The 25,765-nt window shown below is 38.2% G+C and overlaps 5 protein-coding genes across 5 annotated transcripts; 2 read left to right on the forward strand and 3 right to left on the reverse strand.

Annotated features, from left to right (window-relative positions):
- Positions 1–93: 93 nt before the first annotated feature.
- LOC138134280 (facilitated trehalose transporter Tret1-like) lies at positions 94–4,394 on the forward strand. The gene is made up of 3 exons (XM_069052466.1): positions 94–228; positions 2,715–2,884; positions 2,936–4,394. Exons 2-3 carry the CDS (start codon positions 2,839–2,841, stop codon positions 4,264–4,266), a joined length of 1,377 nt encoding a protein of 458 aa, XP_068908567.1. The 5' UTR covers positions 94–228; positions 2,715–2,838; the 3' UTR covers positions 4,267–4,394.
- LOC138134282 (uncharacterized) lies at positions 4,294–8,029 on the reverse strand. Its single transcript, XM_069052468.1, has 2 exons — positions 7,874–8,029; positions 4,294–5,408 (listed from the first exon to the last, which is right to left on the reverse strand). The coding sequence occupies exons 1-2, from the start codon at positions 7,874–7,876 to the stop codon at positions 4,560–4,562; spliced, it is 852 nt and encodes a 283-aa protein (XP_068908569.1). The 5' UTR covers positions 7,877–8,029; the 3' UTR covers positions 4,294–4,559.
- Positions 8,030–13,271: 5,242 nt separating this feature from the next.
- On the reverse strand, positions 13,272–17,630 carry LOC138133135 (bromodomain-containing protein DDB_G0280777-like). Its single transcript, XM_069050940.1, has 2 exons — positions 17,479–17,630; positions 13,272–14,941 (listed from the first exon to the last, which is right to left on the reverse strand). Exons 1-2 carry the CDS (start codon positions 17,488–17,490, stop codon positions 13,832–13,834), a joined length of 1,122 nt encoding a protein of 373 aa, XP_068907041.1. The 5' UTR covers positions 17,491–17,630; the 3' UTR covers positions 13,272–13,831.
- Positions 16,994–20,684, forward strand: LOC138133136 (cilia- and flagella-associated protein 298). The gene is made up of 3 exons (XM_069050941.1): positions 16,994–17,075; positions 19,702–20,371; positions 20,421–20,684. The coding sequence occupies exons 2-3, from the start codon at positions 19,724–19,726 to the stop codon at positions 20,649–20,651; spliced, it is 879 nt and encodes a 292-aa protein (XP_068907042.1). The 5' UTR covers positions 16,994–17,075; positions 19,702–19,723; the 3' UTR covers positions 20,652–20,684.
- Positions 20,675–24,744, reverse strand: LOC138133134 (fibroin heavy chain-like). Its single transcript, XM_069050939.1, has 5 exons — positions 24,652–24,744; positions 23,505–24,594; positions 21,051–23,447; positions 20,888–20,998; positions 20,675–20,833 (listed from the first exon to the last, which is right to left on the reverse strand). The coding sequence occupies exons 1-5, from the start codon at positions 24,673–24,675 to the stop codon at positions 20,745–20,747; spliced, it is 3,711 nt and encodes a 1,236-aa protein (XP_068907040.1). The 5' UTR covers positions 24,676–24,744; the 3' UTR covers positions 20,675–20,744.
- Positions 24,745–25,765: the final 1,021 nt, after the last annotated feature.

The raw sequence follows: 25,765 nt of genomic DNA on the forward strand, positions 1-25,765 counted from the left end.
CACCGACGCTGATAGTACTATCGCGGTCAAAATACTTTGGTCGTCAATGTGACATAAATGACATTCAATTGTAAAGCAAACTTTAGGATGTTTAACCTTATTTTTTACTACTGTCAAAATTATTTTAATCTATCAGTGTCATTCGGATGGGGTAAATCCCAGCTGCAGAGGCAGGGTTCAAAAGCAAAAGATCAACGTGGTCGCGGTTTAGACAACCTTCAGAAGAAAGTAAGACGATTCTATATTTATCAAAAACTGAAGGTGTCATATTTTTGACAAGAATAATTTGAAATTGTCAATTATAATACCACGAGTAGTCAAAGATTGTCGAATATTTTTGTGGTGGTATCACGAATGGTCATTCGCTTTATGAACACCATGAGTGCGTAGCACGAATGGTGTTCAAAAGCGTAATGACCATAAGTGATACCATCGGAAAAATATTCTACTATCTTTGACTACGAGTTGTATTCAACAGACTATTCAATGAACCAAATCAATGATTAAAATAAAAATTTTCAAAGCTAGTTCGCAAATCTGCGTTACACATGATTTCATTGTTCAGTTAACTTCGTAAGAAAGTAATAATTTCTTTGAATAAAAATAATAATCAAGGTTTGTTTAAAATATTCACCTCGACCACTAGTGGAATAGTCAGTTATATTTTCACGAGTGGAATATTCGCTGGAATTTTCTGTTGCTAGGCTACGAAAGTACATGTCTGCTCTTTTATTGGTTAATATTTGAAAAATAACAGGTGAATTGAATAGTCATGTATATTGACATTAATACTTGATTTACATTTGAAGTGTCAAAAAGTGACGACCAAAGTATTTTGGCCGCGATAGTACATATATTTAAAACAGTATACAGTAGAGTAACAGTTGGTTGCAAAAAAAAAAAAACGGGAAATGAAAACTAATTGTCTAGAGGTATTTTTATATTTCGTGGCGGAAACAAAAGGCTGAGAAATGTCACAAAAATGTACTGTCAGTGTTAAATTTCTCATGAACGCCGTAAAAAGGAATGTCTAGGTAAATTTAAATTTTCGCTAAATAGATTGAAAAAACAAATTCTAAGGAGACCAATTTTTGTCAGTGCTTCAAAAGGAATAGTATATTTCAAACCAAGGTAAGAAAGTGGTTTCTTGCATACCGCAGGCAATGATTATAAACCGAGTCGTAGACGAGGTTTAAAAGTGCCTAAGGTCTGCAAGGACACTTTCTTAACAAGGTTTGAATACAATTTTTTTCCCTACCGGCACAACTTTGTTGAAAAAAGTCAAAAAAGATGGTTATATTCGTGATTAAAACGAAAATTTTGAGAATTGAATAGTAGGCTGTGTTATTTGTTTAATTAACTTGTCATCGCATTTGAAGATTTGAGGTTTGTTCGAAAATTTGATATAAACAGGGTAAAGTAATCTACCTACCTAGCTTATCTGTTTATTTTCCAGATTATATCATTGACCTACCAACTTACTTCATTGAATTGGCTTTCATTTATCAATAACTTATTTCACTTTTGACACTTTTGACATTTGTATTTTGGTACAGTTTTACCATAAACATTTCATGATTAACTTTCTTACCTTAGCGAGAAAGTTGAATTTTCTCACCTCAAATGAGGTATCCACAGCCTACATTTCTAACCGGTAGGGAGAAAAAGTTATTCTCATATAATCAAACGTATTACAAATTATTTCTCTAGTTCGACGATGAATAGCTTTCTTATTGCCCATTTGCTGCATTTCTGTTGAAATCACGAACGTCTTTGACAAATTTGACACTGACAATACAAATTTGTGACATTTCTCAGTCTTTTGTTTCCGCCATCAAATATGAAAATATCTCTTCTTAACAATACCTGTCAAATAATTTTTAAAAATGTCATTGAATTTTGACCATAATTCTAACCTATCTCTCGTAAGGAGGTTTCACACTGTGAAAAAATTGTAAAAATATGCCAATTTTATTCTGACAGTTCCCGTTTTTTTTGCAATAAGAACAATACGAAATGATAACGATTACTTCCTGTCAAAAAGGTTGTAATGAAAGGATTTCTTTTATAGACAAGAGATAGTTTAGTCTTGCAAGTTTTTTATTACAAAAGAGAAACGTTGTTTTTGATTTCTTTGTATAGGTATTTCTCAGCAAATATGAATGTATTATTATTTACTCGTATGTCTGCAAATTTTTGTGTACAGTCGGATCGAAACTACGTTAAATTATTAATGAACCAGATAATACATTATTACTTTTTTACGATTTTCAATACAGTTCCCCTTTATCAAATTTAATGCCGTTGTTATTCGTCGCTTAAATAGTAGTTTATTTAACGAGTTTGTGTGTAAATTGGGTTCTTTATGGCATGAGTGGGCCACTTTAAAACGCTCGTTTCACTCGCGTTTTAAGGCCCCGAATGCCATAAAGAGCCCAATTTCCCCACGAACGAGTTGAATACAACGTTTTTTTGTTCGAAGAGCCCCTTAAAGGCTCCAAATCGCTTAAAATCTTTAAAATTAGCTTGACGCTTCGTTTTGACAAGTTGTGACATTTCTCAAAATCCGTTCAGACAGGAGAAAATTCTCAAACTCTAACAGTGTCGAACAAAAAAATATTTGATCTCAAAGTGCGACATACGTAGAAGCTTTTCCATATCTGTACTAGGCTACTCACCCAAACGCGTAAATTTTATTGTGACTCTATTTTTAGACACAAAGAAGACGTAGGTATTTGTTCAAGACTCACCGGATTTAAGAAACAACAATTTTAACGTAATAACTACCGCTAACTTGGAATTTAATTCAGTTGTGGAAGGAATCGCCCCACAACAAACATGAATACCTCGAGTCGCTCCTACCAGTATTTAACCACATTCACCGGTGAGTCTCGCTTCTATTTTAACAACCCCCGATCTGAACCGCCCCTTTTAGCTTTGCTGACGATCGTAACAGGCGGCTTGCACTATGCTTGGCCATCCCCATCCCTCCCCCAGTATACATCGGGAAATTCGACTTCATTCCACATAACTGAAGACGAAGGCTCTTGGATTGTCATAATGGAACTGATCTCGCCCATCCCGTCGTGTTTTATTGGTGCCTTGTTGGTCGATATCATCGGCCGCAAGAAGTGCATCTTGTTGACAGCAGTTCCTTACTTCGTGGGGTGGCTGATGATCGCGTTCGCCAAGTCTGCCTTCACACTAGGTGCCGCTCGATTTCTGGTCGGCATATCCGACGGGATAGCTTTCACTGTCATACCTTTGTACATCGCCGAAATCGCCGACGCTAGTATCAGGGGACTGCTAGCAGCTTGCATCTCCGTCACCTGGATCTTCGGCATGCTGCTGATCAATGTGATTGGCTCGTATTTGAGCATCACCATGACTGCTGCCATTTGCTCGGTGTTTCCTATTTTGCTCTTGCTGACTTTCAGTTGGATGCCCGAAAGTCCGTACTTTTTGCTCCTGAAGAATGATTACGAAGGGGCACGAGCTGCTCTGAAGAAGTTCAAAGGGAGGAACGACGTCGACGATGAACTGATGAGGTTGCAACAAGCTGTGAGGAGTCAAAACGACACGAGCGGAAGTTTTATGGATTTGTTCAAACGAAGCAACAACCAGAGGGGTTTGGGGATTGTTGCGATAGTAAGAAATTCGCAACAGATGAGTGGAGTAGCAGCTATTAGTTTTTATACTTTGTCGATTTTTAACGAGGCGGGAGATTTTATCTCTCCACTGACCGCCACCATCATCTACGTGAGCATCCAGTGCGTTATGACCGTCGTGTGTTCAGCTGCCATAGACAAGACAGGTCGAAGACCTCTTCTGATTTTGTCTCTAGGGGGCTCAGCACTCTCCCTTTTCGCCGAAGGAAGCTACTTCTACATAAAAGACTTCACCGACATTGACACTTCTTCCTTTCATTTTGTCCCAGTGGTGGCACTTATAGGATACGTGATCCTCTTCAATGTGGGGGCGCAACCCATTCCGTTGCTCATGCAAGGCGAGCTTTTCCCGACAAAAGTCAAAGCTCTGGCATCGTGTGTTTCCGAAGTGTACTTTTGTATTATCGCTGCGACAGTCTCCAAATTTTTCCAGATGATGAGAGACTCCTACGGGATGTACTTACCATTTTACGCTTTCGCGACTTGCTGTGCGATTAATCTCATATTTGTGATAGTTTTTGTGCCGGAAACAAAAGGCAAAACCTTGGAAGAAATTCAAGATTTCCTTTTAACCAAGAAAGATAAGCTACCTAAATGAGTGTCGGGACGAAGAATACAAACAAGGTTTTGTAAATATTGTTTTATTTGTTTTGTAAAAATACATTGTACAAAATTTGTAACATAAACGTAGACGAAGAATAAAGTTGAAAATAAATTACGAGAGAACGAGAACTGGCCGATTGAAATCTATCAGTCGCTACAAAAAGACAGAAGAGTAGTCGGAAAAGTAGCAAAGTGGAAGAAGAGACAAGTACGAGTGGATATAAATAAGTGACAAGCAAACCTACAACTAAGATCACGATTTACATAACAGATAACATATAATCAAACTCAATTGTACTTCTGGTGAGTGCTTGGAATTTGATAGGTGTAATTGACGATACTTTCCGCGCTATTATGCTGGGTTTGCGCCGGCCTATACCCCTTCGCAGCAGGAGCCGCATCCTTCACCGACTGTTGAATCGCATTCGCCCTCGCCTGTTGCTGTTTGTAGTACTGCACCTGCAAGATCGACGGTACGTACGAGTCGAGCAGACTCTTCGGCTCTTGTTTCGTATAAACTTGACTCTTTTGGGGCGTCACGTATTTGATCGCGGGGGTCTGCGGTTGGGGTGCAACGTACTGAGTCTCCGGAACGGTGTAAGTCTGTTGGTCGTTGGCGTAGACAACATTTTGGAAACTCTGCGTCTGTTCAGCTTTCGGTGTGTACGATGGCACGTACATCACATACTGAATCCCTCCTTTGGGGTCGACGACGCTCTGAACGGCAGTACTGGGGGCGGAGTACTGTTGCAAGTAGACGTACTGAGGGGTGTAGTACTGTTGTTGGGCGATGCTGTTGTCGGTGACGTACTGGACATTCTCGTATTGTTGGTAGGGATTTTGCAAGTTGAGGGCTTGCTGCTGGTAGTAGTACTGTTGAGGGGCCGCTTGGTACTGTTGAATGGGTGGTGTGTACTGTTGGGGTGGCACGTACTGGACATACTTCGGTTGTTGTCTTGTATAGTCGGTCGCTGTTTTCACCGGCAAAAATCCGTAATCAGTTGGAGAACCCGCAAGTGTTTTCTGTGGTATTGTCTTCGACGATTTCAAGTTGTCCCTCTCGATGTCCTCCAGACTGACTTTCGTGTCCTTGGCCACGACCGACGCCAACACGCAACAAATTACCACGAAGTATCTCTGCAACAAGACGGATGTTGTAATCGATACAACTTTCTTTTAGGACGGGTGGAAATGCATCCCGAGCGAAATTAAAATCGGCTATTATGTTTCTTCACGTGTGGTTGGCCACAATATTTGCACCTCGCCGGTGAAAGTATACCAAGATAATGGGAGGTGGAGGAAATGTGATATGTCACTTTTTGCAAATTTATTTTAATTTATATTCGAATAATGGTTTTGTTGTGTAAATTTCTCTCCACAAGATGTCAAACAAGCCGACCTGCATAATTCGAAACCAATGTAGATGTTGTTTGGAAAAGAAATTTTTTGTTCTGGAAAGTTCAACGTAAATTATAATCCATTAGGTGGAATATTTCTTTTGAATACAGGTAGACTTAACATTCTGAATAATTTTGAATAGTTATCACACATTAAACATATTCGTATAAGCAACTACATATTTGCAAATGAAATACGTCGTTCATCACGATTTAGTTTCCCAAGCTTTTGTGTTGTCGAATAGAAATTGATTTCTTATCCGTCATACGAACCGTTCTAATGTGTCACTCTGTAAAAAATATCTGAGATTCCATTTCTCTCGACTGTCGTGATATCATAGTTAATTTAATAAGATCACATAAAGAGAAAGTGTCCTCTCCCAAACTCTTTAGTATCTGATTCAGTAATAACCGTGTTTCCGGAAGTATTAAGCCAATAATAATCACTGGGAGCGTCTAGTGATATATTATGATACGACAAACTGCAACAAGCAGCATGTTATTAATGTCTTTGCCCGTATTCGTGCCAGCGGAAATTACCATTTTTGACCAAATTCATATTATTATGTGGGCCGAATCTAATCTCCGCGAAGGTAGAAACTGGAAACCACAGCAGACAATTCAAGACACTTTCAATTTTTGGTTTTTTGTGATTTTTTGGAATCTCCCAATTATGCAAATTAATGAAGAAAATAAACAAGTTGACGTCTTAATTTGAAAGAATAAATTTTATTTTGCATTTTAGAATGTCTTCAAACGATTTATTGCCGCGACAATTTTACAGGCCCCATTTTACGTCAACACTTAATGTTAAAGTTGTAAAATGCACAATTAGTTCACATAAACGTTTATTGAATTGTTTTTGTTGCCCGATCAGTTTATTGCTTTTTAACGCTAGTAGAAGTGTGATAAATGCGCATTGCAGCGGGCGAATTAATTTAAATATTTGGCAAAAAACTGTTTCATCTTTGGCCAAATATCTCTCTTTTGTTGAAACCGGTTCAACTAACAAAACAGAAAATGTCTGTGCAGTTAAATACTTACGAGTACATTAAATTAATGGTATTAGCGTTATACTTTAAGTACAATACAATTTTGAAAAAAAAATGTTGTTACACAGTCTAGGACTGGTTTACAAATCTATGAGGGGCATGATGACCAACTCAGTAGACCGGGACCAATGGCTTAACGTGACTAAAAAAAATATTTTTTATTTTTTTGACTTATTATTATTATTATTATTATTATATAAACAGCAAGAATTTATTTAGTATTTTTATTGCTTTCAACTGTCATAAATTCTCATTTTTCTCCTTTGTAAACTGCCTCCTAACTGTTCTAAAGCAAAAAATAGCAGATAACCAACCGTTGCCATAGACAACACATTCAAAGTGACATTTCTTGAAAAATTTGTCAAAACTGTCAAAAGCAAATGCGAAATCATTTTTAATAGATTTGGAAGCTTCGGGGACGTCGTTTCAAACAATAAAAGATTGTATGCAACTCGTTTCTGTGCAAATTGGACTTTTCTAATTGCCCTCGAGGCCTTAAAATCTTCGCTACGCTCGTATTTCAATCTGGCCTCTCGGGCAATTAGAAAAGTCCAATTTACACAGAACCTCGTTGCATAAATAACTATTATTGTATGCTGAATAATTAAGAAATAAAAAAATGTAAAACGTTTTCTTGACGTTCGTGGTTAAATTGATCGATTATTTGAACTCATTTTAAACCAACTTTCATTTATTGTTATTATCTTCGCTTTCAATATCATTTTTTTTGTCATTTAATGCTTCATTCTGACTTCACAACAAATTTAAAAATGTTTTGATTTTGTTTTAACAAATTTACGTCTCCGGTCACGAATACTGATTCAATTCAATAAAAACTGAATAAATAAAGAGATTTGTTTTCGGAAGCCTCAGTTTAACAATAGGTCCATATAATACGCATGTTATTGTTGAAGACAACGTTTTATTTAAAAGTCACAATGGCTGGAAAGCTAAACAATTAAGCCAATGCAAACAATTTCACCAATGATACTCTTTGGACCTTGGTCCCTGTTGTGTCTTCTCGGAATCAAGCTTCACCATTTTATTTGGATGATAAAATAAAAATGCAACGACGGCATCACTGGTGCATTGTTTGCAGAAATTATCACTGATCGCACAACACTAGGCACTTTGGAAACGAATGGGTACTTACCATGTCTGTGAAAGTGAAATGATACAGTTAGGTGGAAGGTTCGGCACAAAATAGTGATCTGCCACAACACGAACTTCCATTTGTACTTTCTTAAGTGAGCGGTACCCACCCTACCCAACGCAAATATGGAATCTTGGGATGACCGGATGGGTATTTTTTAATATCCCCATATTGGATGGCCTTAAGCACACTTCGAAATTTCCTGACGGCGGTTATTAATGGTCGAGGGCCGCGTCCACTGTTGTTTTCCGTTGACCTAAAGAAGAAAGTGATGAAAAATGTCAGGCATTTCTGGTGCATTCCCCTTTCGAATCATCGACATTTTTTATCGATCTACTATTGTTGCTTTTGTAAAAATCGAAGTGATTGCTGGAGCGCTGTCCGATTTTTCCTTTTACGCATTTCCTGTCAGTTTGCTTCAGATCATTTCAGTCGGTGTGGAAATCGTGAGGCACAATTATGTAATTGATTAGCGAGTCCACACCAGATGGAAGATGCTTCTGGCAGTCGAGCTTACATTAATCCCGATTACAGCACATTTTATTGGTCTCTTTACCAGACGGAATTATTTTAATCGCTGCTAGTTATTTCGCAAAAACCAGATTTGCTCGCTTGGACAAATTTTTTATCGTAGTCACGATGTCGGAGGTGTTAACATGCTAATCAATTTTTTATGGTGCCGATATTGATGAAAAGAAGTACTTCGGCACCGCTTCAAAAGTACAGTTATTGGTTTGCATACTTTTTGCCTTTCTCTCTGATCACTCATCTTCGCTCCAAAGAGAAAAATATGTAATTAAGAGAGTGTGTTACTTGATATCGATTACTTATATTATTTGCCTCTCTATCACGATGGGAATCGGAAAGCATATTTGTAGAAAGGAAGTGTTGATCGAATCGAAGATAGACACAAGTAGATGTCGACCTTCCCACTTCACCAAGACAGTTTGCAGTTTGTTTTATAATTGCAAGTGTTTGTTTACTATGTTAATAATAATAACAACAATTTCTTTGTCTTTCTAGAGCGGTTTCTTTTAACAAAATGCTTCTTTTATCAAAACCGGCGGCGCTAATTCACCGTAACAATAACGTTTACTGTAGTCGTAATTGTATTTTACAAATTATTACCTCACGTTATAGATGCTTTGATGGGAAAATTATACACCGCTCAAGGATTCTAAAATTCAGGAGGCATGAAACACCCAAGTCCAATTTTGTCTGACAATCTGAAGCAAATCGCCAGAGGAAATTTCTTTCCAAGCGATTAACGCCAATTATAATCTAGTTTATTTTTGAATTTATGCAGAAAAAAATAGAACAATCTATAATTTTAGAATAACTCAACAAAAACAATTCTTGACAAGACATCTTCCGATTTGAACAATTTCCATTCAGCTGTTCTCTCAACTTACTTAAAAATATCCTCAAAGTTGACGTGAATTGTGAACGTTTAAAATTTAAATCTAACCTCACTTTTTGCGTTGTTTGTGTCTGCTATTTTTGGAACAAATCCCATTGGAAAAAAATAGAAAAGCACGATGTGTTTGCAATTTCTTTTTTGATTTACATTACGTGAACAATTTTTTATGCACTCATTTCATTCTTTTCGATTTAACAATTTTTTGATCGAGTTGCATTTTTCTAAGATTCTCGGCTGCAACAATTTATTAAGCCTGAGCTTTCTTCCAATCAACTAAAATGTTCTTGATGCAACTAATTGCGCTCATAATTGGAGTCAAATTGCGATTTTGAAACGGAACTAGCTGCAATAAAAATGGAGTCTTAATTACAAAATTTTAGTGAGTACTTGGCAAGTCAAACATTTCACCAATTATTATTTATTGCTGATTAATTAAATAAACAAACTGAAATCACTTTCATCCTGTGCGACCAACGTGCTGGAATTAGACAATCCTTGCGCCGTGCCCCGAAATGTCTTTGCGATTTCTTGTCCCGTGCTAATCCTGTTAAAGGATGACTGGCACATTATTTTACTTTTACCTTTGCACTACATCGGAGTTATAATGAAGACACCGCCTGTAATTATCCGTTCACCTCTCAAACGCTAATTTTCAGTAGGATGTTGACTCTATCTTGGTGCCATTGTTCAACAAGGCCTCGGGGTGTGTCTTTCCCAAAAAAAAATCATAATAAATTGTTGGCCTAGAGTGCTCTTCATTGCTCTCGAATGCTCCTTCCCGTGCAAAATAACAGACATCTTTTAATTGCACCTGCGAAGAATAAAAATTGTGATTGTGAACAAGCCTAAATTACATGCTCCACAAAAATTCAATGAAAATGTTTCAACTCCTTTTCTTTCCGTTCTATTGAGTGATTTTTCTTCGCGCATCCATAACGGAATTATTCGAGCGTCACAATAACAGATTTGTTGACCTATTGATTAATTGAATTCAGTTATAAAATTGAAACTTGTGATAATTAAACACCTGCGGTTTGTGTGGTTGCTCTGTTATCCACATTCCGGCAACAAGCGTAAAGCAAAATTTATTCAAATGAGAGAAAAAGTTAATGGGAATTTACATAGTACATTTGAGTTGTTGTCAATTTATTATCATCTCGTGTTACGTCACGAGGCTTTTAGAAACTCTAATAAAAACATTGGCGTTTGTAATTTAATCCTTTATTTATGAAGGTTTAAAAGGTAAGCGGCAGTCAGCTTATCAGGAATCATAACAACATCCATTGGACATAATTTCATATGCAAATTATTGTTTTAGAATGTACATTTATTGTCAAGTAGATATATTATGCTGAAAAAGTTTTTGATGGGCTTCAGTGTCATGTTGAGTGAAAGCACGATGAACTGATAAATGCCAAAATTAAAGAGATTGGATTAAGAATTTGACGTCATCCTTAAATTATTACTTTGGCAGAGAATTTTTATAATATCGTAATTAAGAGAACCAAGTGTATATTTTATGACTCTCTACTTCCTTCTTTTTACTCTATTTAACATTATGGAAAATTTTTCACACAACCTATGCAAATTCTGGAGAAAACTCACCTTTATTAAAAGTCCAAATTTTTATTATTCCGGTTAATGAAAATTAGCAATAGTTATTTGACAGAGAAACTTTCCTAGTTTGTTAGTATATGTTAATTTAGATTCCAGAATAGACGATTTTGTAGTATAAAGAAACGTAAACTGTTGGCGATAAATAGTTTATCAGAAACCATCCGACTCATCATTTCTAAGGGAATGGTAAGTGAAGGTACTAAAAACAAATTATTACCGTGCAATAATCATTATGCAGTATCTTTTAAGCTAAAAGGAATTCTAGAAAGGCAATCATCAATAAATAACAATCTCAACTACCATAAAATGCATTAGTTTAAATACTCGGAGAAGGTGTTGCCGAAGACACGACCTCACAGTCCACGCGTAGATAAGTTAGCTTGAAGAGATAATTAAATATTCTTCAGGCACCATCGAAGATTTATGATAACGACGGCAAAAAATGAAAGTGGACTACGGAAATGTATAACACGCAACAATAACGAAGAACTGCTGTCCATTGCGTAACCAAATAATATAATACCTTTTTGTTGTATTTTTGATGAATTTGGCAGCGAAAGCGTGCCCCGAATCTGCCTAATCAAGTGACGACCACTTGAGTATTGTTCGTGAAAGTAAAATGTACAAAAATAATTCACTTATTTTTAATATTGTCGATGACCGTACCCCGCAGCAAGAGAAAGGTCATCTTATCATCCTCAGTTCCATTTTTTCGTGGAAGCCTACCAACATTCACTTTCTTCCAGGACCCGCCTTCGACGGTGACAAAAGCGAGACGACGCAACGTGGATTCTTCCATTTTCCACGACAAGGTCGCGCCTTGTTCTTCCTCGTTTCGTCAATTAAGCCCCAAAAAAAACATCGCATGTTTGGTAATTGTTGCCGTAACTTGTGATTAAGCCGGCGACTTGTGTAAGAAGTGTAGCACGCCAGTGGTCAATTACACGACGCAAAAATGCTGTCGCAACTGGTAGTTCATGTCGTTGGGATGATTGATAGAATTTGGTGCATTTCTAATGATATGCAACGCTCATTTCTGTGTCGGCACATCCTGCTGTGCTCTACTTGATTGAAATGGGTGCGATATGTAGAAGGGAAAAATCTGTAGGTTGTGGCGGTCCGAGAAAGTCATTTCCGCTATCACACGGTAATCTCTGCTGGTCGCTCTATCTCTAGTTTTGTTTCCTTGCAAATTATTGTAACACTTGTTCCTTAATGAACGGAGGAAACGCAATAAAGATCGGATCAGTTTTTGTGGTCGGGTCTTGTAAAATGGTAACATGTTTACTTTCCCCGATGGACATTTCTCACTGCACAAAACTGCACCTTAACTTGACCATCTACTTGTTGTGAGGAAAAATTTCTAATAATTAGTCAGCGTTCTGACCCGCAACAGAAACCAGGAAAATTCCGCTGAAACTAAATGAAATTATTTATAATAAATGAAAGTACATACTTTCGGAGAAACATCCTGAAATATCGACGCATTATTCAAATTGATTGTTTTGTTATCTAACTGATTAACATGTTGTGCCAAATGGGTATCCCACTGACTGTAATGAGATCCGCTGTCATGGAACATCTTTGTCTGAAAGCTGTAAATCGTGAAGACGTTTATACTCATTAGTGACCACCAACAATTTGTTAGAAACGTGATTTTTAGCATCTTTGTGTGAACAAACGACCTCACGACGAACGTGAAGGTGAATCGCGATTTGCTACAGATTCATTTTTATCTGGTCGAAATAATTAAACGGTGCGTCTCACTGGAGGAGAATCATGTCGACAAAAGCTGCTAGAAAGTCCAGTTTTCTTGTAATTACATTTCATTACGCTTGAACGGTACTTAGTTGTTTCCGCGTAATTGGGATTGTTACTGTTGCTGAAAATTTTCATTCCGTTGATTGCTGCAGGATTGTGGCAATTAAATTAAAAAATGCTTCGTGCTAGCACCGTAGGTTGGGTTATGGCGCAATTAAGTGGCGAGATGGAGAGCATAGTAAGAGGCGATTTATTATTACTTTTTTTTATTGATGATCAACTTTCTTCTTAGCTCTACATTGCTGAACATGTGTGATAGTTTTGTTTTTATTGCAGGTGGCCGTTCCCTTTTCAATTTCTCTAATGCTGTTTGACCATCACTGGCAGTGATGAAGCACGGAAGTTGTGAAATAAATATTGCTCGTGAAGATTTCAAAATTAGCCCTAGAGCGACTCAGATCAGCAAACGGATAAAATGAAGAACTGTAGGAATTTTTTGCTTTGTTTTTCATTCAAGTGGGGACATTTGAATCATTTCTTACGAAATTTGTATTTTGGGAAGCCGATTTTGTAGTTTTAAAGAGGACTAAAATAAACAACAAGATTTTATCATTTTATTGTAACAAAAATAATTAGAGTAAAAAAGTAAAGATGGTAAGAAATATTCTGTAATAATACACTGGTTATTTTCGTGAAGATGGATGCTAAATAATTTTCCTGAGAATCTCGAAACACTTTCACAATGTAAAAAGTCATTTTACTTATAATAAAATATATTAAGAATTTTTTAAACGCACTTGTTTTCAAAAATACTTCAGTAAAAAGCACAATAAAAAAATCTTCGAGTATATAAATGTATGAAGGTTGTCAGATAATAAATTCCAAAGCGGGACATCTTTCCTCACGAAGTAAACATAATTATGATACACGAAAAATACGAACAACGGGCTAAACATGTTGCTACTTAGGTACCAACTACCATTCCATCAGTCTTGAGCCACAGTTAACTCCCTAATTAGTGGCGCATCCATCAAAATAATAAATTAACTGCTCCTTATTTTTACATTAGTATCATCTAACGTGAAGACTGCGCCTCTGCTGGCAAACAATCAAGAAAGAAAAGAAAATACATGAGTTTAAATTAACTAGAACTAACTCTCTTAATGCTTGACTTTCATGAAACGCGCCTTCAAGACGTCAGCTGGTTGGGAACTGACTGTTGTAAGAGACTCAGTTTTGACTTGCGGACTCGGCACGAAATTATTATTGTTGTTGTTGTTTTTGTTGGCATCTTGCTCTGCGACGTACTTGGCGGAGTACTGATTGGGATTAGCGACTGCGTGGAATCCGGTACCTAAATGGGAACTCAACTGTGCTTTAATCTGGGCCTGTTGCTCAGGTGTGAAATGTTCGAATCCGGTAACAATAGCCGGAGCGGTCTTCATCTGATTGGAGACGTACTGTTGAGCGGCCAGTTGAGCCAAGTGGGCTATGCTGCTCAACTGAGCGGGTTGCTGTTGCTGAACTTGTTGTTGTGGTTGAACTTGTTGGACTTGATGGGTCTGTTGAGTGGTGTACTGCATGGCTTGAGCAGGCATGGCGCTAGTGTGGGCTACCAACTGGTGTTGAGCGGCCACCGGTGCTGACACTTGTTGATATTGTGGGGCCGCAGCTAAGATGTAATTGCCGATGGAAGGTGATGCTAGTACTGGGTGCATGTAGGTGGCGGTGGGTTGGACAGCTTGGGCTTGAGTTGGGTGTACTGCTTGCGCTTGACCAGCTTGGACCGCTTGAGCTGCTTGGGCTTGGAGTTGGTGGTTGTGGTGGTAGTTTCCGTGGAGCAACTGGTATCTAGCTTGAGGGTTGCTGTGGAAATAATTGAGAAGTTGTTGAGTGGGGTTGTTGTAGACCAAACTCTGAGGGAGGAGCGCGGGTTGAGCAATGATGATCATAGCTTGGGGTTGCGCTTGCTGTTGCGTCACGTAGTACGGTTTGTGGATGAATTGTACTGGAACCAGTTGAGCTTTTTGTTGCAGTTGTTGCAGTTGTTGGATCTGGTGGATTGGCTGGAGCTGAACTTGTTGCAGTTGAATTTGTTGATGCATTTGTTGCACTGGTTGTTGGTATTTAACCATCGGTTGGTGGTAGTACATTTCATATTTGGGGTTTTGTTGAATCGTGTTGACTGCCGAAGGGGTCGTTTTTGCCTTTACCTCTTGTTTGTCTGCTGCGTTAGCCTGGACGACGCACAGAATTAAAGGAAGAATGACCTGGAAACGTGAAACATGTTAAACCGTCATCAATTTAACACTTGTTTATAACACAATAATCATACAAATTTGTCTTGTAATAATAATTGTGCCAAGATCAACCGGAAAATCGTTTTATTATTCACTTTAGATAATTCCTGTTTCCTTTCTACTGCGAGCTACATAAGTGGTTTTTGAAAGCGTGTAATTTTTCTACGAAATTATAGGTATGGACCGGCGGAAGAGGCGATCCCTTTGTGATCATCGAAAATCAAAAGCAATATTTCCTTATTTAAAATATTCTATAAGTGCCAGATTTCAGTTTTGACATGGTAGTATTTAAATCACGCTACAACAATCGTACCTACATTATAATAAAAATTTCATTTAAAAAATGTGTGGTAAAAACTGCGTGCAAGTGGGTGTGTTAAGAAAAAGTTATAAGTAATGGATAAAGTGGACTGAATCACTTTCACCTCAATTATACTTTCTGTTGCAGCTGCCGAAAATAATGAATTCACGGACACCGTGAATTCTGCTGAAAGCTTTGACAGGAAATACACTACTCGGGAGTTTTACTAGTTGCATACTTATAGGGCGAACAATATATTTACGAATATTCATTTTATTGGAACAATTAGATTTTATTTCTTGCAAAAATACTTCAATGAGTTAGTTATTCAGATTTTAACGTTCTTGATGTTTTTACAAATGACAAAATTTTGCAATCCAATTTTTTTAGGATACCTAGTTACAAAAGAGTAGAATTTAGTCATGTTCTAGAATCTAAATAATAGTAGTTTATTTGACGAGTTCTTGTGTAAATTGCGGTTTTTTGGCACGAGTGGGCTAGTTTCACTCGCGTTTTAAAGGCCCACGAGTGTCAAAAAAGCCCAATTGACACACGAACGAGTTGAATACAAGGTTATTTTGTTCGACGAACCCCTTAAAGGCTCCATATCGCTTAAAATCTTTAAAATTATCTTGACGTTTCGTTTTGACAAGTGGTGACATTTATCAAAATCCGTTCACACAGGCGAAAATTCTCAAATTCTGACAGTGTCGAACAAAAAAATGAAAAATTATTTGCTCAGGGAAGTTTTCTGTGCTGAACTGCAAGCTACACAATTTCATAGTTGCACTTTCGACTAACAGGACTCATTTATTTAATAAAAGCGGATTAAGGGTAATAACCTTGGTAAAAAACTTATAAAACAATAATAATGAAAGGAATATTTTTTTACAGAAGTAGGTTTGAGCATTATGGGTTTTTCAAGAAATCTATAAAAACACTTCAAATCTGACTTGTCATTCCGTTCTCTTTTTTTGTGAAGAATAATAAAGACAACTTATCATTTTAATTGAGACAAAACCACATCCAGATTAATTTTGTCGAAATCTTGCTACTAATTCCATTTATTTCGATTCAAAATTGTTGAAATTGTTTTACATACTTACTGTTTTCTGGATTTTGTAAGTAATTTTTAAAAGATCCAATTCAAATTGCTTTTATTAATAATACAGTAAAAATGAGAATCTCCAATATCAACTAATTTCTGAAACGGCATAATTAATTCGATTTTTAACTAAACATTTTTCCTCCACTTTCTTCCTCGATATTTTAATTCATCTAGTGTTTTAGTGATACTTTTACATCTCTTAACCACTGTCAGCGATAGAAAGTAAACAGTTGCGTGTTTACTTCGGCTATTTTTTGGAGACCTTAATTTTGTTGTGAATAACACGAATGAATCTACATTAAAAAATTTACCTACTTAAAAGTAGGATTCAGTGTCCAGACTGGCTCACTGTTAAAATATTATTTACTAAAATTGTACAAAATTGAAAATTTCAAGGTGTAAATGTTATGTGACTTTTAACAATATTAATCAATTTAAAATAATTTCTACGGTAATATTCTCATTCATTAAGTGAATTAAACCAAGAAATTATTCCACCTAGGTTCTCGCCGACCATATCAATCAACGATGCATTGATTAAATGTCTTTTATGTTCTAATTATCAATACACTTACGCCTGTACACGGCGATTGCTTTGTCAATTGATGTCAAAGTCTTATCATGCCAGTTTCTAACATTTGATTAAAAGTGCATTTACTTTCTCTTGACGCTGCAGTCGACACTTTCAGCATTAGGTATTTAAAAATGCTCTGTTACTCGCTACTTATCCACTTCCTTTAATTTTTTTCAATTTCTATTACCCATGCTTACCTCAATTGAATTTATTTTAATTTCTTTCTTCTTTAAACATATTTTATACCTCAGTTCTTAATTCATACCTTTGCAATCTCCATCCGTTTAATTTTCAAACAAATTTGATAGAGTTGTTAATTCATGCACAGATTTCTAACAACATTTTAATATGGGCATTAAATTAAGTGTCACTCATAAGAAGTAACTGTCATTCGGCACCATCACCATCGGATTTTGAAAAAGCACTACTCCCAGTATGATTTAATTAACAAGCAAAATTAAGAAAAAAGTAACTAGAGAACGAGTAAAATTGAAATAATCACTGTAAAATGCACTTGTGCTTACCAAAGTATTCATGTTGCTCGAGCTTGGGACGTCCAAAAACGCGAAGACGTCAACAAACGATTCACACTCACCTCCGTGAAACAAATGCACCGAAGCTGAAACCCCTCTCTTATTTATAGCATAAAAGTACCAAAGTGTATATTTTTGTTGGAAACATGTCCTAGATTGGATGAAAAAGAGAGACAAACATACAATTTCACTAACCGGTGGAGAGTACTTTCGCTGAAGGTTACTGTATCCTTAATATTTTTCATAATTGTCGTCGACATCTTGCAGACTCGCTCTTTTTCAGCGTCCTCACCTAATTGCGATGCACCGGACCATTGTTCCAAAGAAAAATTAAATGATCATCTTAACGAGCAAATTAGACATTTTGTGTTTAATTGGCCAGCTTCGGCCATCGCTCCATCCAGCTCTCTAATGCCGCACATGCAAGTTATGGTCTTTTGCATCTTAATCATTACGAATGCATTGTCAGCAGTGTCCCACTAGGGACAATTTAAATCTCATTACTCTCAAATCTCGTCCAGTACATGCAATTACTCTCGGAACGAGTTGACGAATTTGTACGAAAATTATTGACACTCATTTTTAATAATTTTCAAATTATACTTTCAGATTTAATGGAAATTGTGATGTAGTGCGCAACGGGGTGTTAGATGCTTTCAAAATCGCTTAAAACGAGCGCTAATTAGTGATGTGCTAATAATTAATTTGTAATAATTCGGATTTGAATCCTTTCGGTGTCTTTGTACGCTCTAAAAATCAAAGGATTTTGCGATTGCACACAAGTCTTTGTTTTTTCTTTCTAATTACGACTTGACACTGCTTCCTGGAAATTGCATGACAAAAAAAAATGTCCGTGGTTGGGTATAATTTATTATTTTACTCGGTTGTTACAAGTCTAAAAAGCAAACATAACACTCAAATAAAAGAAGGAAAAGTGGAGGTTGTTAAACTGGAAGAAAAGCCTATTGATGACTTGTGAACAGCACACAGAAAGACATAAAATTTTGAACGATAAAAGTGCTATTGTTCTCTTAAATGTTCATTAGAAAATTTGTACTCTCTGAAGAGTTGTGTAAAAATAAAATGTTTATTTGCATCGTCTGTCAAATTGTACCCAAATGTGTAATTATCAAACTTTCATATGGTCGGGTGATGACCTGGGTCAAATTTAGATTTCCTCCTGAGCGTGACAAACCTCGAACTTACATAACGTAAACTTGACCTTTCCCCATTGTGACCAACTTTTGTTGTATGGAAATTTATTGCGGGCAAAATCTCTAAAATCGAATTCCTTTCCAGCAGCATGACCGATTATGGAAATTGCAGCATGTAGTTTGTTTATAGTAAGTCTGACAAGCGGTTAAATTTGACATATCGTTAGTCAAATTGCTTATTACGAGGTGTGAAAATATCTTATTACATTCCAACATTGCGAACCATTTACTTTGTCGAATTTTCACTTTCGTAAAAAACATTACCGCTCACCCGAACAAACACATAACCACTCTCACTATCGTGTTAGAATTTTTTCTTGATCCACCTCTTTTGATACAAATCCAGTTTGGTCAATAATTAGCGCTGCGGAGATTTGATCGCTTTTATTGTTGACCTAGAAAGGAAAAACCGTGTCGACATTCGGTGAATGTCAATATCACGGTTACGATACCGTTTTCGTTGGTCATTACTTGTGATCTTTTTTGACTTGTGGATTTTGTTATGCTTCAGTTAACAAAAAATTCTTTCACTTCGGGACCACTTATTAAGTCTCGACATCTTTGCGACACGATAATTGTCGACAATTGATAATTACACAAAATTATTCATATTTCAAAGGAAATTGATTACGCAACAAAATATAAATCATACGAGTTGACAAAGAGTTCCTTAATTTCTTTGCTGTAGCTTCAGGCGTAGCAGGCGCACCCGTTTATCAAACATCAATGTAGCTATTAATTAACACGCAATGGTCGCTTTAAATTTTGTTTTTTCTGACGATCAATTAAAATTATATTGACCACTGTATACTTTCTACTATTCAAAAAAATAACACAAGGAGCCACTTTCGAGTGATAAAACAATTTTGGCTTTTCTCTCCATGTGTTGTCTTTTCTCCACCTTAATTGAACTACTCCTATTTATTATTGATCAAACGTGACCATCTGGTAACCTTAATCCACATCCCCATAACAACGAAACTTATTTATTGGCGTTTAGAGTGAAGTGATAAGTCTCGAAAATGGTGATTTTGCGAGTAAAACACAACGATCAAGACCAATTTCTTTTCGAAACTAATCTCCAGGCATCAGTTGAAGAAGTTGCAACGAAAGTGACATCAATCTACAATGGTCGTTTGAAAGTGCACCGAATCTGCAGCGAAATGGAGGAGCTAGCCAAATATGGAACTTTATACCCCCCTGAGATTCTAGGTTTAACCCCGGAACAAGTAGACGACATGAAACTGACGGACTCTTGGGGGGAGAAGTGCATACCTAGTGGGGGCTTTACCGTGGTAAAAGATCCGATAGGACGCCGAAATGGGAAGCAACCCCGCAAGGAAATGCAGGATGTGTTGAATAAAGCAGTAAAAGAGGCGAAAGATATGATTTCGAAGAACTTGGTCTTGCAGCACAAGTCTTTGGACATGAAGGTGGTACGCGAAGCTATAAATCTGTTGAAGGGCGCGACGCTGATTGTCTACCCGATGAAGCTACCCCCTCATGACGTGATCCGGATGGAGTTTGAGAATATTGAAGACTTGTCGGGGACCCAAGCCTCGCTTGAAGTTATCGACCCAGCAACTGCTCAGTTGTGGTTTTGCGGAAAAGAGATGTACAGGGAGGGAAAATTGTTGGGTGATTATGTTGGTAAAATAGAGAATTGCAAGGTAATTGAGGAGAGGGAAGAAAATAGTGTTTTTGAGAGTTGATTTTTAGGTAATCGTCAAGTTGACTAAAAGGGGTCAAGGTCCGCCTGCCAGAGAACCGATTATGAATGAACAACAGCGGAAAGAGTTTATGATGCAAGCGTACAAAAGACAGGAAGAACTGAAGAAGTTAGAGATGGATGAGGACGACAGTTATTTTAATTCGCAATGGGCAGACAGTAGCAACTTAAAGAGAACATTCCACGGGCTCCAAAATATTTCCTGGAGGCCTGGAAAGTAATGGTGAAAGTAATAATAAAAATGTTAAAATAAATATCGTTATTATTTGATGATAAATTTATAAAATTTGTTTATTTTAACACAATGTACAATATCAGTATGCTGAGGGACTGATTACCATGTGCTGTACTTTGCTTTGATATTTGGAATGCTCGTTCTTCTTCTGAGAGTGGTAGGTAAACCCTGAGAAAAGAGTAAAATTAGTGACAATTTTTACTTTTTGTTGTTAATAAGGACCTGTACTGTGAATGGCTCCTGACGACCCTTTATGACTTGCCGCCTTTACTGAATTGGACGATTTTTCACTATTTCCTGAATGCTCGTGATGGGCATAAGTGACTCCATTTCCTAAGACAAAACATTTTAATCAAAATGTCTAGCCAATCTGATCAAATCGTACCTCCTTGTAGGGAAACAAAATTGGTAAATCCTTGAGGAAACACTGCGCCAGTGTAACCACTTCCGTAAGCTCCACCTTGATTCGCAGCGTTTGCGAAAGATTCAGCTTGAGCTTGACTTATGGCGTTTCCGTAAGCTAGATTTCCGGCTCCTCCGTAAGCTCCACCTTGAATAGCACTTCCGTAAGGTCCATTTTGACTTGTCACAATTCCGTAAGGTCCAGCTTGACCTGAGACACTTCCGTAAACTCCGCCTTGCCCGGCAGAATTTCCGTAAGCTCCAGCTTGACTTGCAGCATTTGCGTAAGCGCCAGCTTGATTCGCCGAATTTCCATAACCACCAAAGAATGGAGATTCGAAACCACCGAATACTCCTACATTCAACGTTTGTGGATGACCTCCGGCGCTACTTGGTCCGAAAGAGTAATCGCCTCCAAGTTGGCCCCCATTTGATTGTGTTTGAATTGTGTATCCTGGCAAACCAAAACTGTTTCCAATAGTGTAGCCTTGACTAGGTGCAGCGAGAGATTTTGTTTGTAAGTGAGCCTGTGCTTGAGCTTGAGCCTGTGCTTGAGCCTGAGCTTGTGCTTCTGAGACAGATCCGCCTGTTCTAATTATTTGGCCACTTGATTGACTTTGATCGTTAGCTCCATAACCATTTCCTAAACTTAATCCTTGTAATCCTCCTCCTACTCCAAAACCATGATCAGAAACTGACGCAGCTTTGGCTTGAGCTTCAGCGCTAGCTCCACCTGCACCATAACCACTTCCTAAACTTAGTCCTTGTAGATTAGCTTCTCCTACTCCAAAACCGTTATTAGAAACTGCCGCAGCTTTGGCCTGAGCTTCGGCGCTAGCCCCACCTACACTATAGCCATTTCCTGAATTTATTCCTTGTGTATTACCACCTCCTACTCCAAAACCATTATCAGAAACTGCTGTAGCTTTGGCCTGAGCTTCGGCGCTAGCTCCACCTAATCCATAACCATTTCCTGAAGTAAATCCTTGTAGATTAGCTCCTCCTATTCCAAAACTGTTATCAGACACTGCAGAAGCTTTGGCCTGAGCTTCGGCGCTAGCTCCACTTGTTCCATAGCCCCCTCCTAAACTTAGTCCTTGTAGATTAGATCCTCCTACTCCAAAACCGTTATTAGAAACTGCGGAAGCTTTGGCCTGAGCTTTGGCACTAGCTCCACCCACACCATAACCACTTCCTAAATTGAATCCTTGTAGATTAGCTGCTCTTACTCCAAAACCATTATCAGAAACTGCCGCAGCTTTGGCCTGAGCTTCGGCGCTAGCTCCATCTACGCCATAGCCACTTCCTAAATTTAATCCTTGTAGATTAGGTCCTCCTACTCCAAAACCATTATCAGAAACTTCCGCAGCTTTGGACTGACCATCAGCGCCAGCTCCACCTAGACTGTAACCACTTCCTAAACTTAGTCCTTGTAGATTAGCTTCTCCTGCTCCAAAACTGTTATCAGAAATTGCGGCAGCTTTGGCCTGAGCTTCAGCGCTAGCTCCACCTGCACCATAACCACTACCTAAATTTAGTCCTTGTAGATTAGCTTCTCCTACTCCAAAACCGTTATTAGAAACTGCCGCAGCTTTGGCTTGATCTTCAGCGCTAGCTCCACCTGCACCATAACCACTTCCTAAACTTAGTCCTTGTAGATTAGCTTCTTCTGCTCCAAAACCATTATTAGAAACTGCCGTAGCTGCGGACTGAGCTTCGGCGCTTGCTCCACCATGGCCGTTTCTTAAACCCGCTGACTGAGCAGCAGTTTCTGCATCCGCAGCAGCTTGTAATTGTTCTCCTGTTGTATAACCGCTTCCTAGATTAGCATTACTTGAGGCACTTGAACTAGCTTCCGAATGTGCACCTGCGTCATACCCATTTCCTAAGTTTATTCCATTTTGTGAACCAGCTGTTCCTTCTAAAGAAGCTTGGGCTTGAGCTTCAGACAAAGCGCTAGAAGCAGTTCCTGCAGCGGTATTCAACCCATTTGTGTCTGCTGACGCTTGGGCGGCAGCTTCGGCAGCAGCTTGGGCATTGCCTGTACTATATCCGTCTCCCAAACCAAAACCATTTACTGCTTGAGCCGAGGATTCAGCTTGAGCGTCAGAGATAGCACTTCTCGCACCATAACCTAAACTTGAGGCTTGACTGCTGGCAGCAGCTTGGGCTTCAGATGCAGCACCTCCTGCTCCAATACCATTTCCCAAAGTAACTTGTGGAGTACCTTGGAGTAATTGCAAACCACCGTTAGAACCATCATTTATTATCTGTGTGGCTGGTTGTGCTTGACTGTCAGAAGTTGCACCTCCTAGACCATATCCATTTCCTAGAGAGAGAGAGTTTGCTGCTGCATTAGCTTCCGCAGAGCTAGCTCCCTCTGAAACAGTAGCATTTGTTTAAACATTAGTTGTTAAGACCCGGGGACTTTTCTCACCTTGGACTCCACTCCCTGCAGATGCAGAAGATTGAGCTTGAGCTTCAGATACACCCCCTGTTGTGTCGTACCCATTTCTTGAAGCGGCAGCATTTGCACTGGCATCTGCCGAACTGCCTCCGTAAGCGCCACCTGTTGCTTGCGCAGCACTGTTGGCTTGAGCTTCAGCAACTCCACCTCCTAGACCAAATCCATTTCCCAAAGCGGCAGCGTTCGCTTCTGCATCAGCCGCAGTTAGTCCATAACCACCAGATTGAGCTTGAGCTTGAGCTTGAGCTTGAGCTTGAGCTTCAGTAGCCCCACTTCCTCCTATTCCTGCACTAGACGATTTTGCTTGCGAACTAGCACTTGCTGAGCCTGAACTTCTTCCTTCGCCAGCTCCACTTGTTGCTTCCGCAGCTGCTTGAGCCTGAGCTTCGCTCACACCATAACCGTTTCCTAAACCGTGAGCTCCACTTGCTGCATTTGCGGCTGATTGAGCTTGGCCAACAGATAAATCACCATATCCACCTCCTAAACCAGCAAATTGCAAGTTACCGTTCGGTACTCCGTAACTGTTTGCTCCATAACCACCATTTCCTGCAGCAGTCAGTTGAGCTTGAGCATCGGAGATCGCTCCAGTGTAGCCGTTCAAATAACTACCGCCTAGAGTATTGAACTGTGACTGGGGCTGTTGGGGTCCTGATATGTAACCATAACCATTACCGGAATAACCATTACCGAGATATCCATTATCGGGATAACCACCACTTAGTGCACGAGCTGCAGCGCTTGCATCTGCGTAACCGTAGCTTTTACCATAATCAGGGTATAGTACATTCGTGGCAGGTTGTGATTGGGTCAGTTCGTAACCATTACCAAAACCACCACTTGCTTGCTGTTGAGCTCCTCCGTAAACACTTCCTAGATTAGCGCCGTTGAATAAACTAGCACAAGCTTGAGAGAGTCCATCATTATTTACTGCGTACGGTTGTTGAGCGAAGAAAGAAGGGGATGCTTGATAATCACTTTTACCCTGTTTTGTATCTTTGTCCACTATAACAGCTGAACGGGTGGCTAAGAAGAAACTTGTAAACGTTAGGAAAATGTGCTGAAAAGAGAATCCAGTTTAGCGACAATCGACAAAAAGTTAACAAAGTATGCTTACTTTCAATTTCATTTTTTTATGCATTCTCAGGCCACCCAATGACTGACTAGCTTACAAATGGCTGAGTTTTATACTTTTCTAGATTATTGGTGAATTAGTGTAGGAAGATTATTTGCATCTTATCGATACCTAATCAATAATTCTTTCCACCGAATTCTTGATTATTTTACTATTTTTTCAATTAAAATTGATTTGAAATTTAGCAAAACCGAATTAATTTTTTTTCCTCTTATTGATACACCATGAAATCGGAGTTTGCTTGTTATATTTTCGAAACAAAGAAATTAGTGTTCATAAGAAATGCTTAGTTCTATCAAATTAAATTAAATGATTGCAACAACAAACACTGAGCAATTTGTGATTTACATAATGTCCATTATTAATAAATACTACAACCACTTGGACATTCCTCCAAAAAGCGAATTAATTTTTAGTGACATCATTAATTCAATCGACCGTGTTATTGCATGTTCGTTTAATTAAAACGGAGTGGATATAGTTATCGCAATAAAATTCCTTTGTTGCACTTTTAGTGGTTTTCAAAAATTGCTTATTAATTAAACCAAGATCCGACATGTGTTCCTCACTTTCTATTTTAATCTTTAAATTAGAAAAAAATATTTCGAACGGTTGCACCATCGAAGGCGAACGAAACTTGAAACCTCCAACTGTCACGTCGGCAATGAGGCTAGAAAATGATTAAAAAAGGATGCAGTGAAGGTCGATCTCTATCATTTCGTGCAGAATAGTGCATTCTAATAATGGGCGGTGGCCGTAAGAGTCATTACAATGCATAAAATACCTATGGCAGTTATTGCGGAAATCGCCATTTATGGAAGAAAAGTGAAAGGCTTTCGTTACAGTTTTGCATTGGTTCTAGTCAAAATGTGGTCGTAGATGTGAAAAAGAAAACATCTTCGACTGACAATCCATAAATGGTGCGAAACCGAGAATTTTTTTTTGGATAACAATTAAACATTACTTTACGCTAGAAATTAAATTGTCAATTTAAATTTGAATTTGAGGATATCGGTGCAATTACGCTTTCGGTCTCGGTTTAACATTTACATTTCAAATTAGAGATGAAAATTGGATTTCGAATTTTACAACGTAA

Source organism: Tenebrio molitor, chromosome 6 (assembly GCF_963966145.1).
Source record: "Tenebrio molitor chromosome 6, icTenMoli1.1, whole genome shotgun sequence".
NCBI lineage: Eukaryota > Metazoa > Arthropoda > Insecta > Coleoptera > Tenebrionidae > Tenebrio > Tenebrio molitor.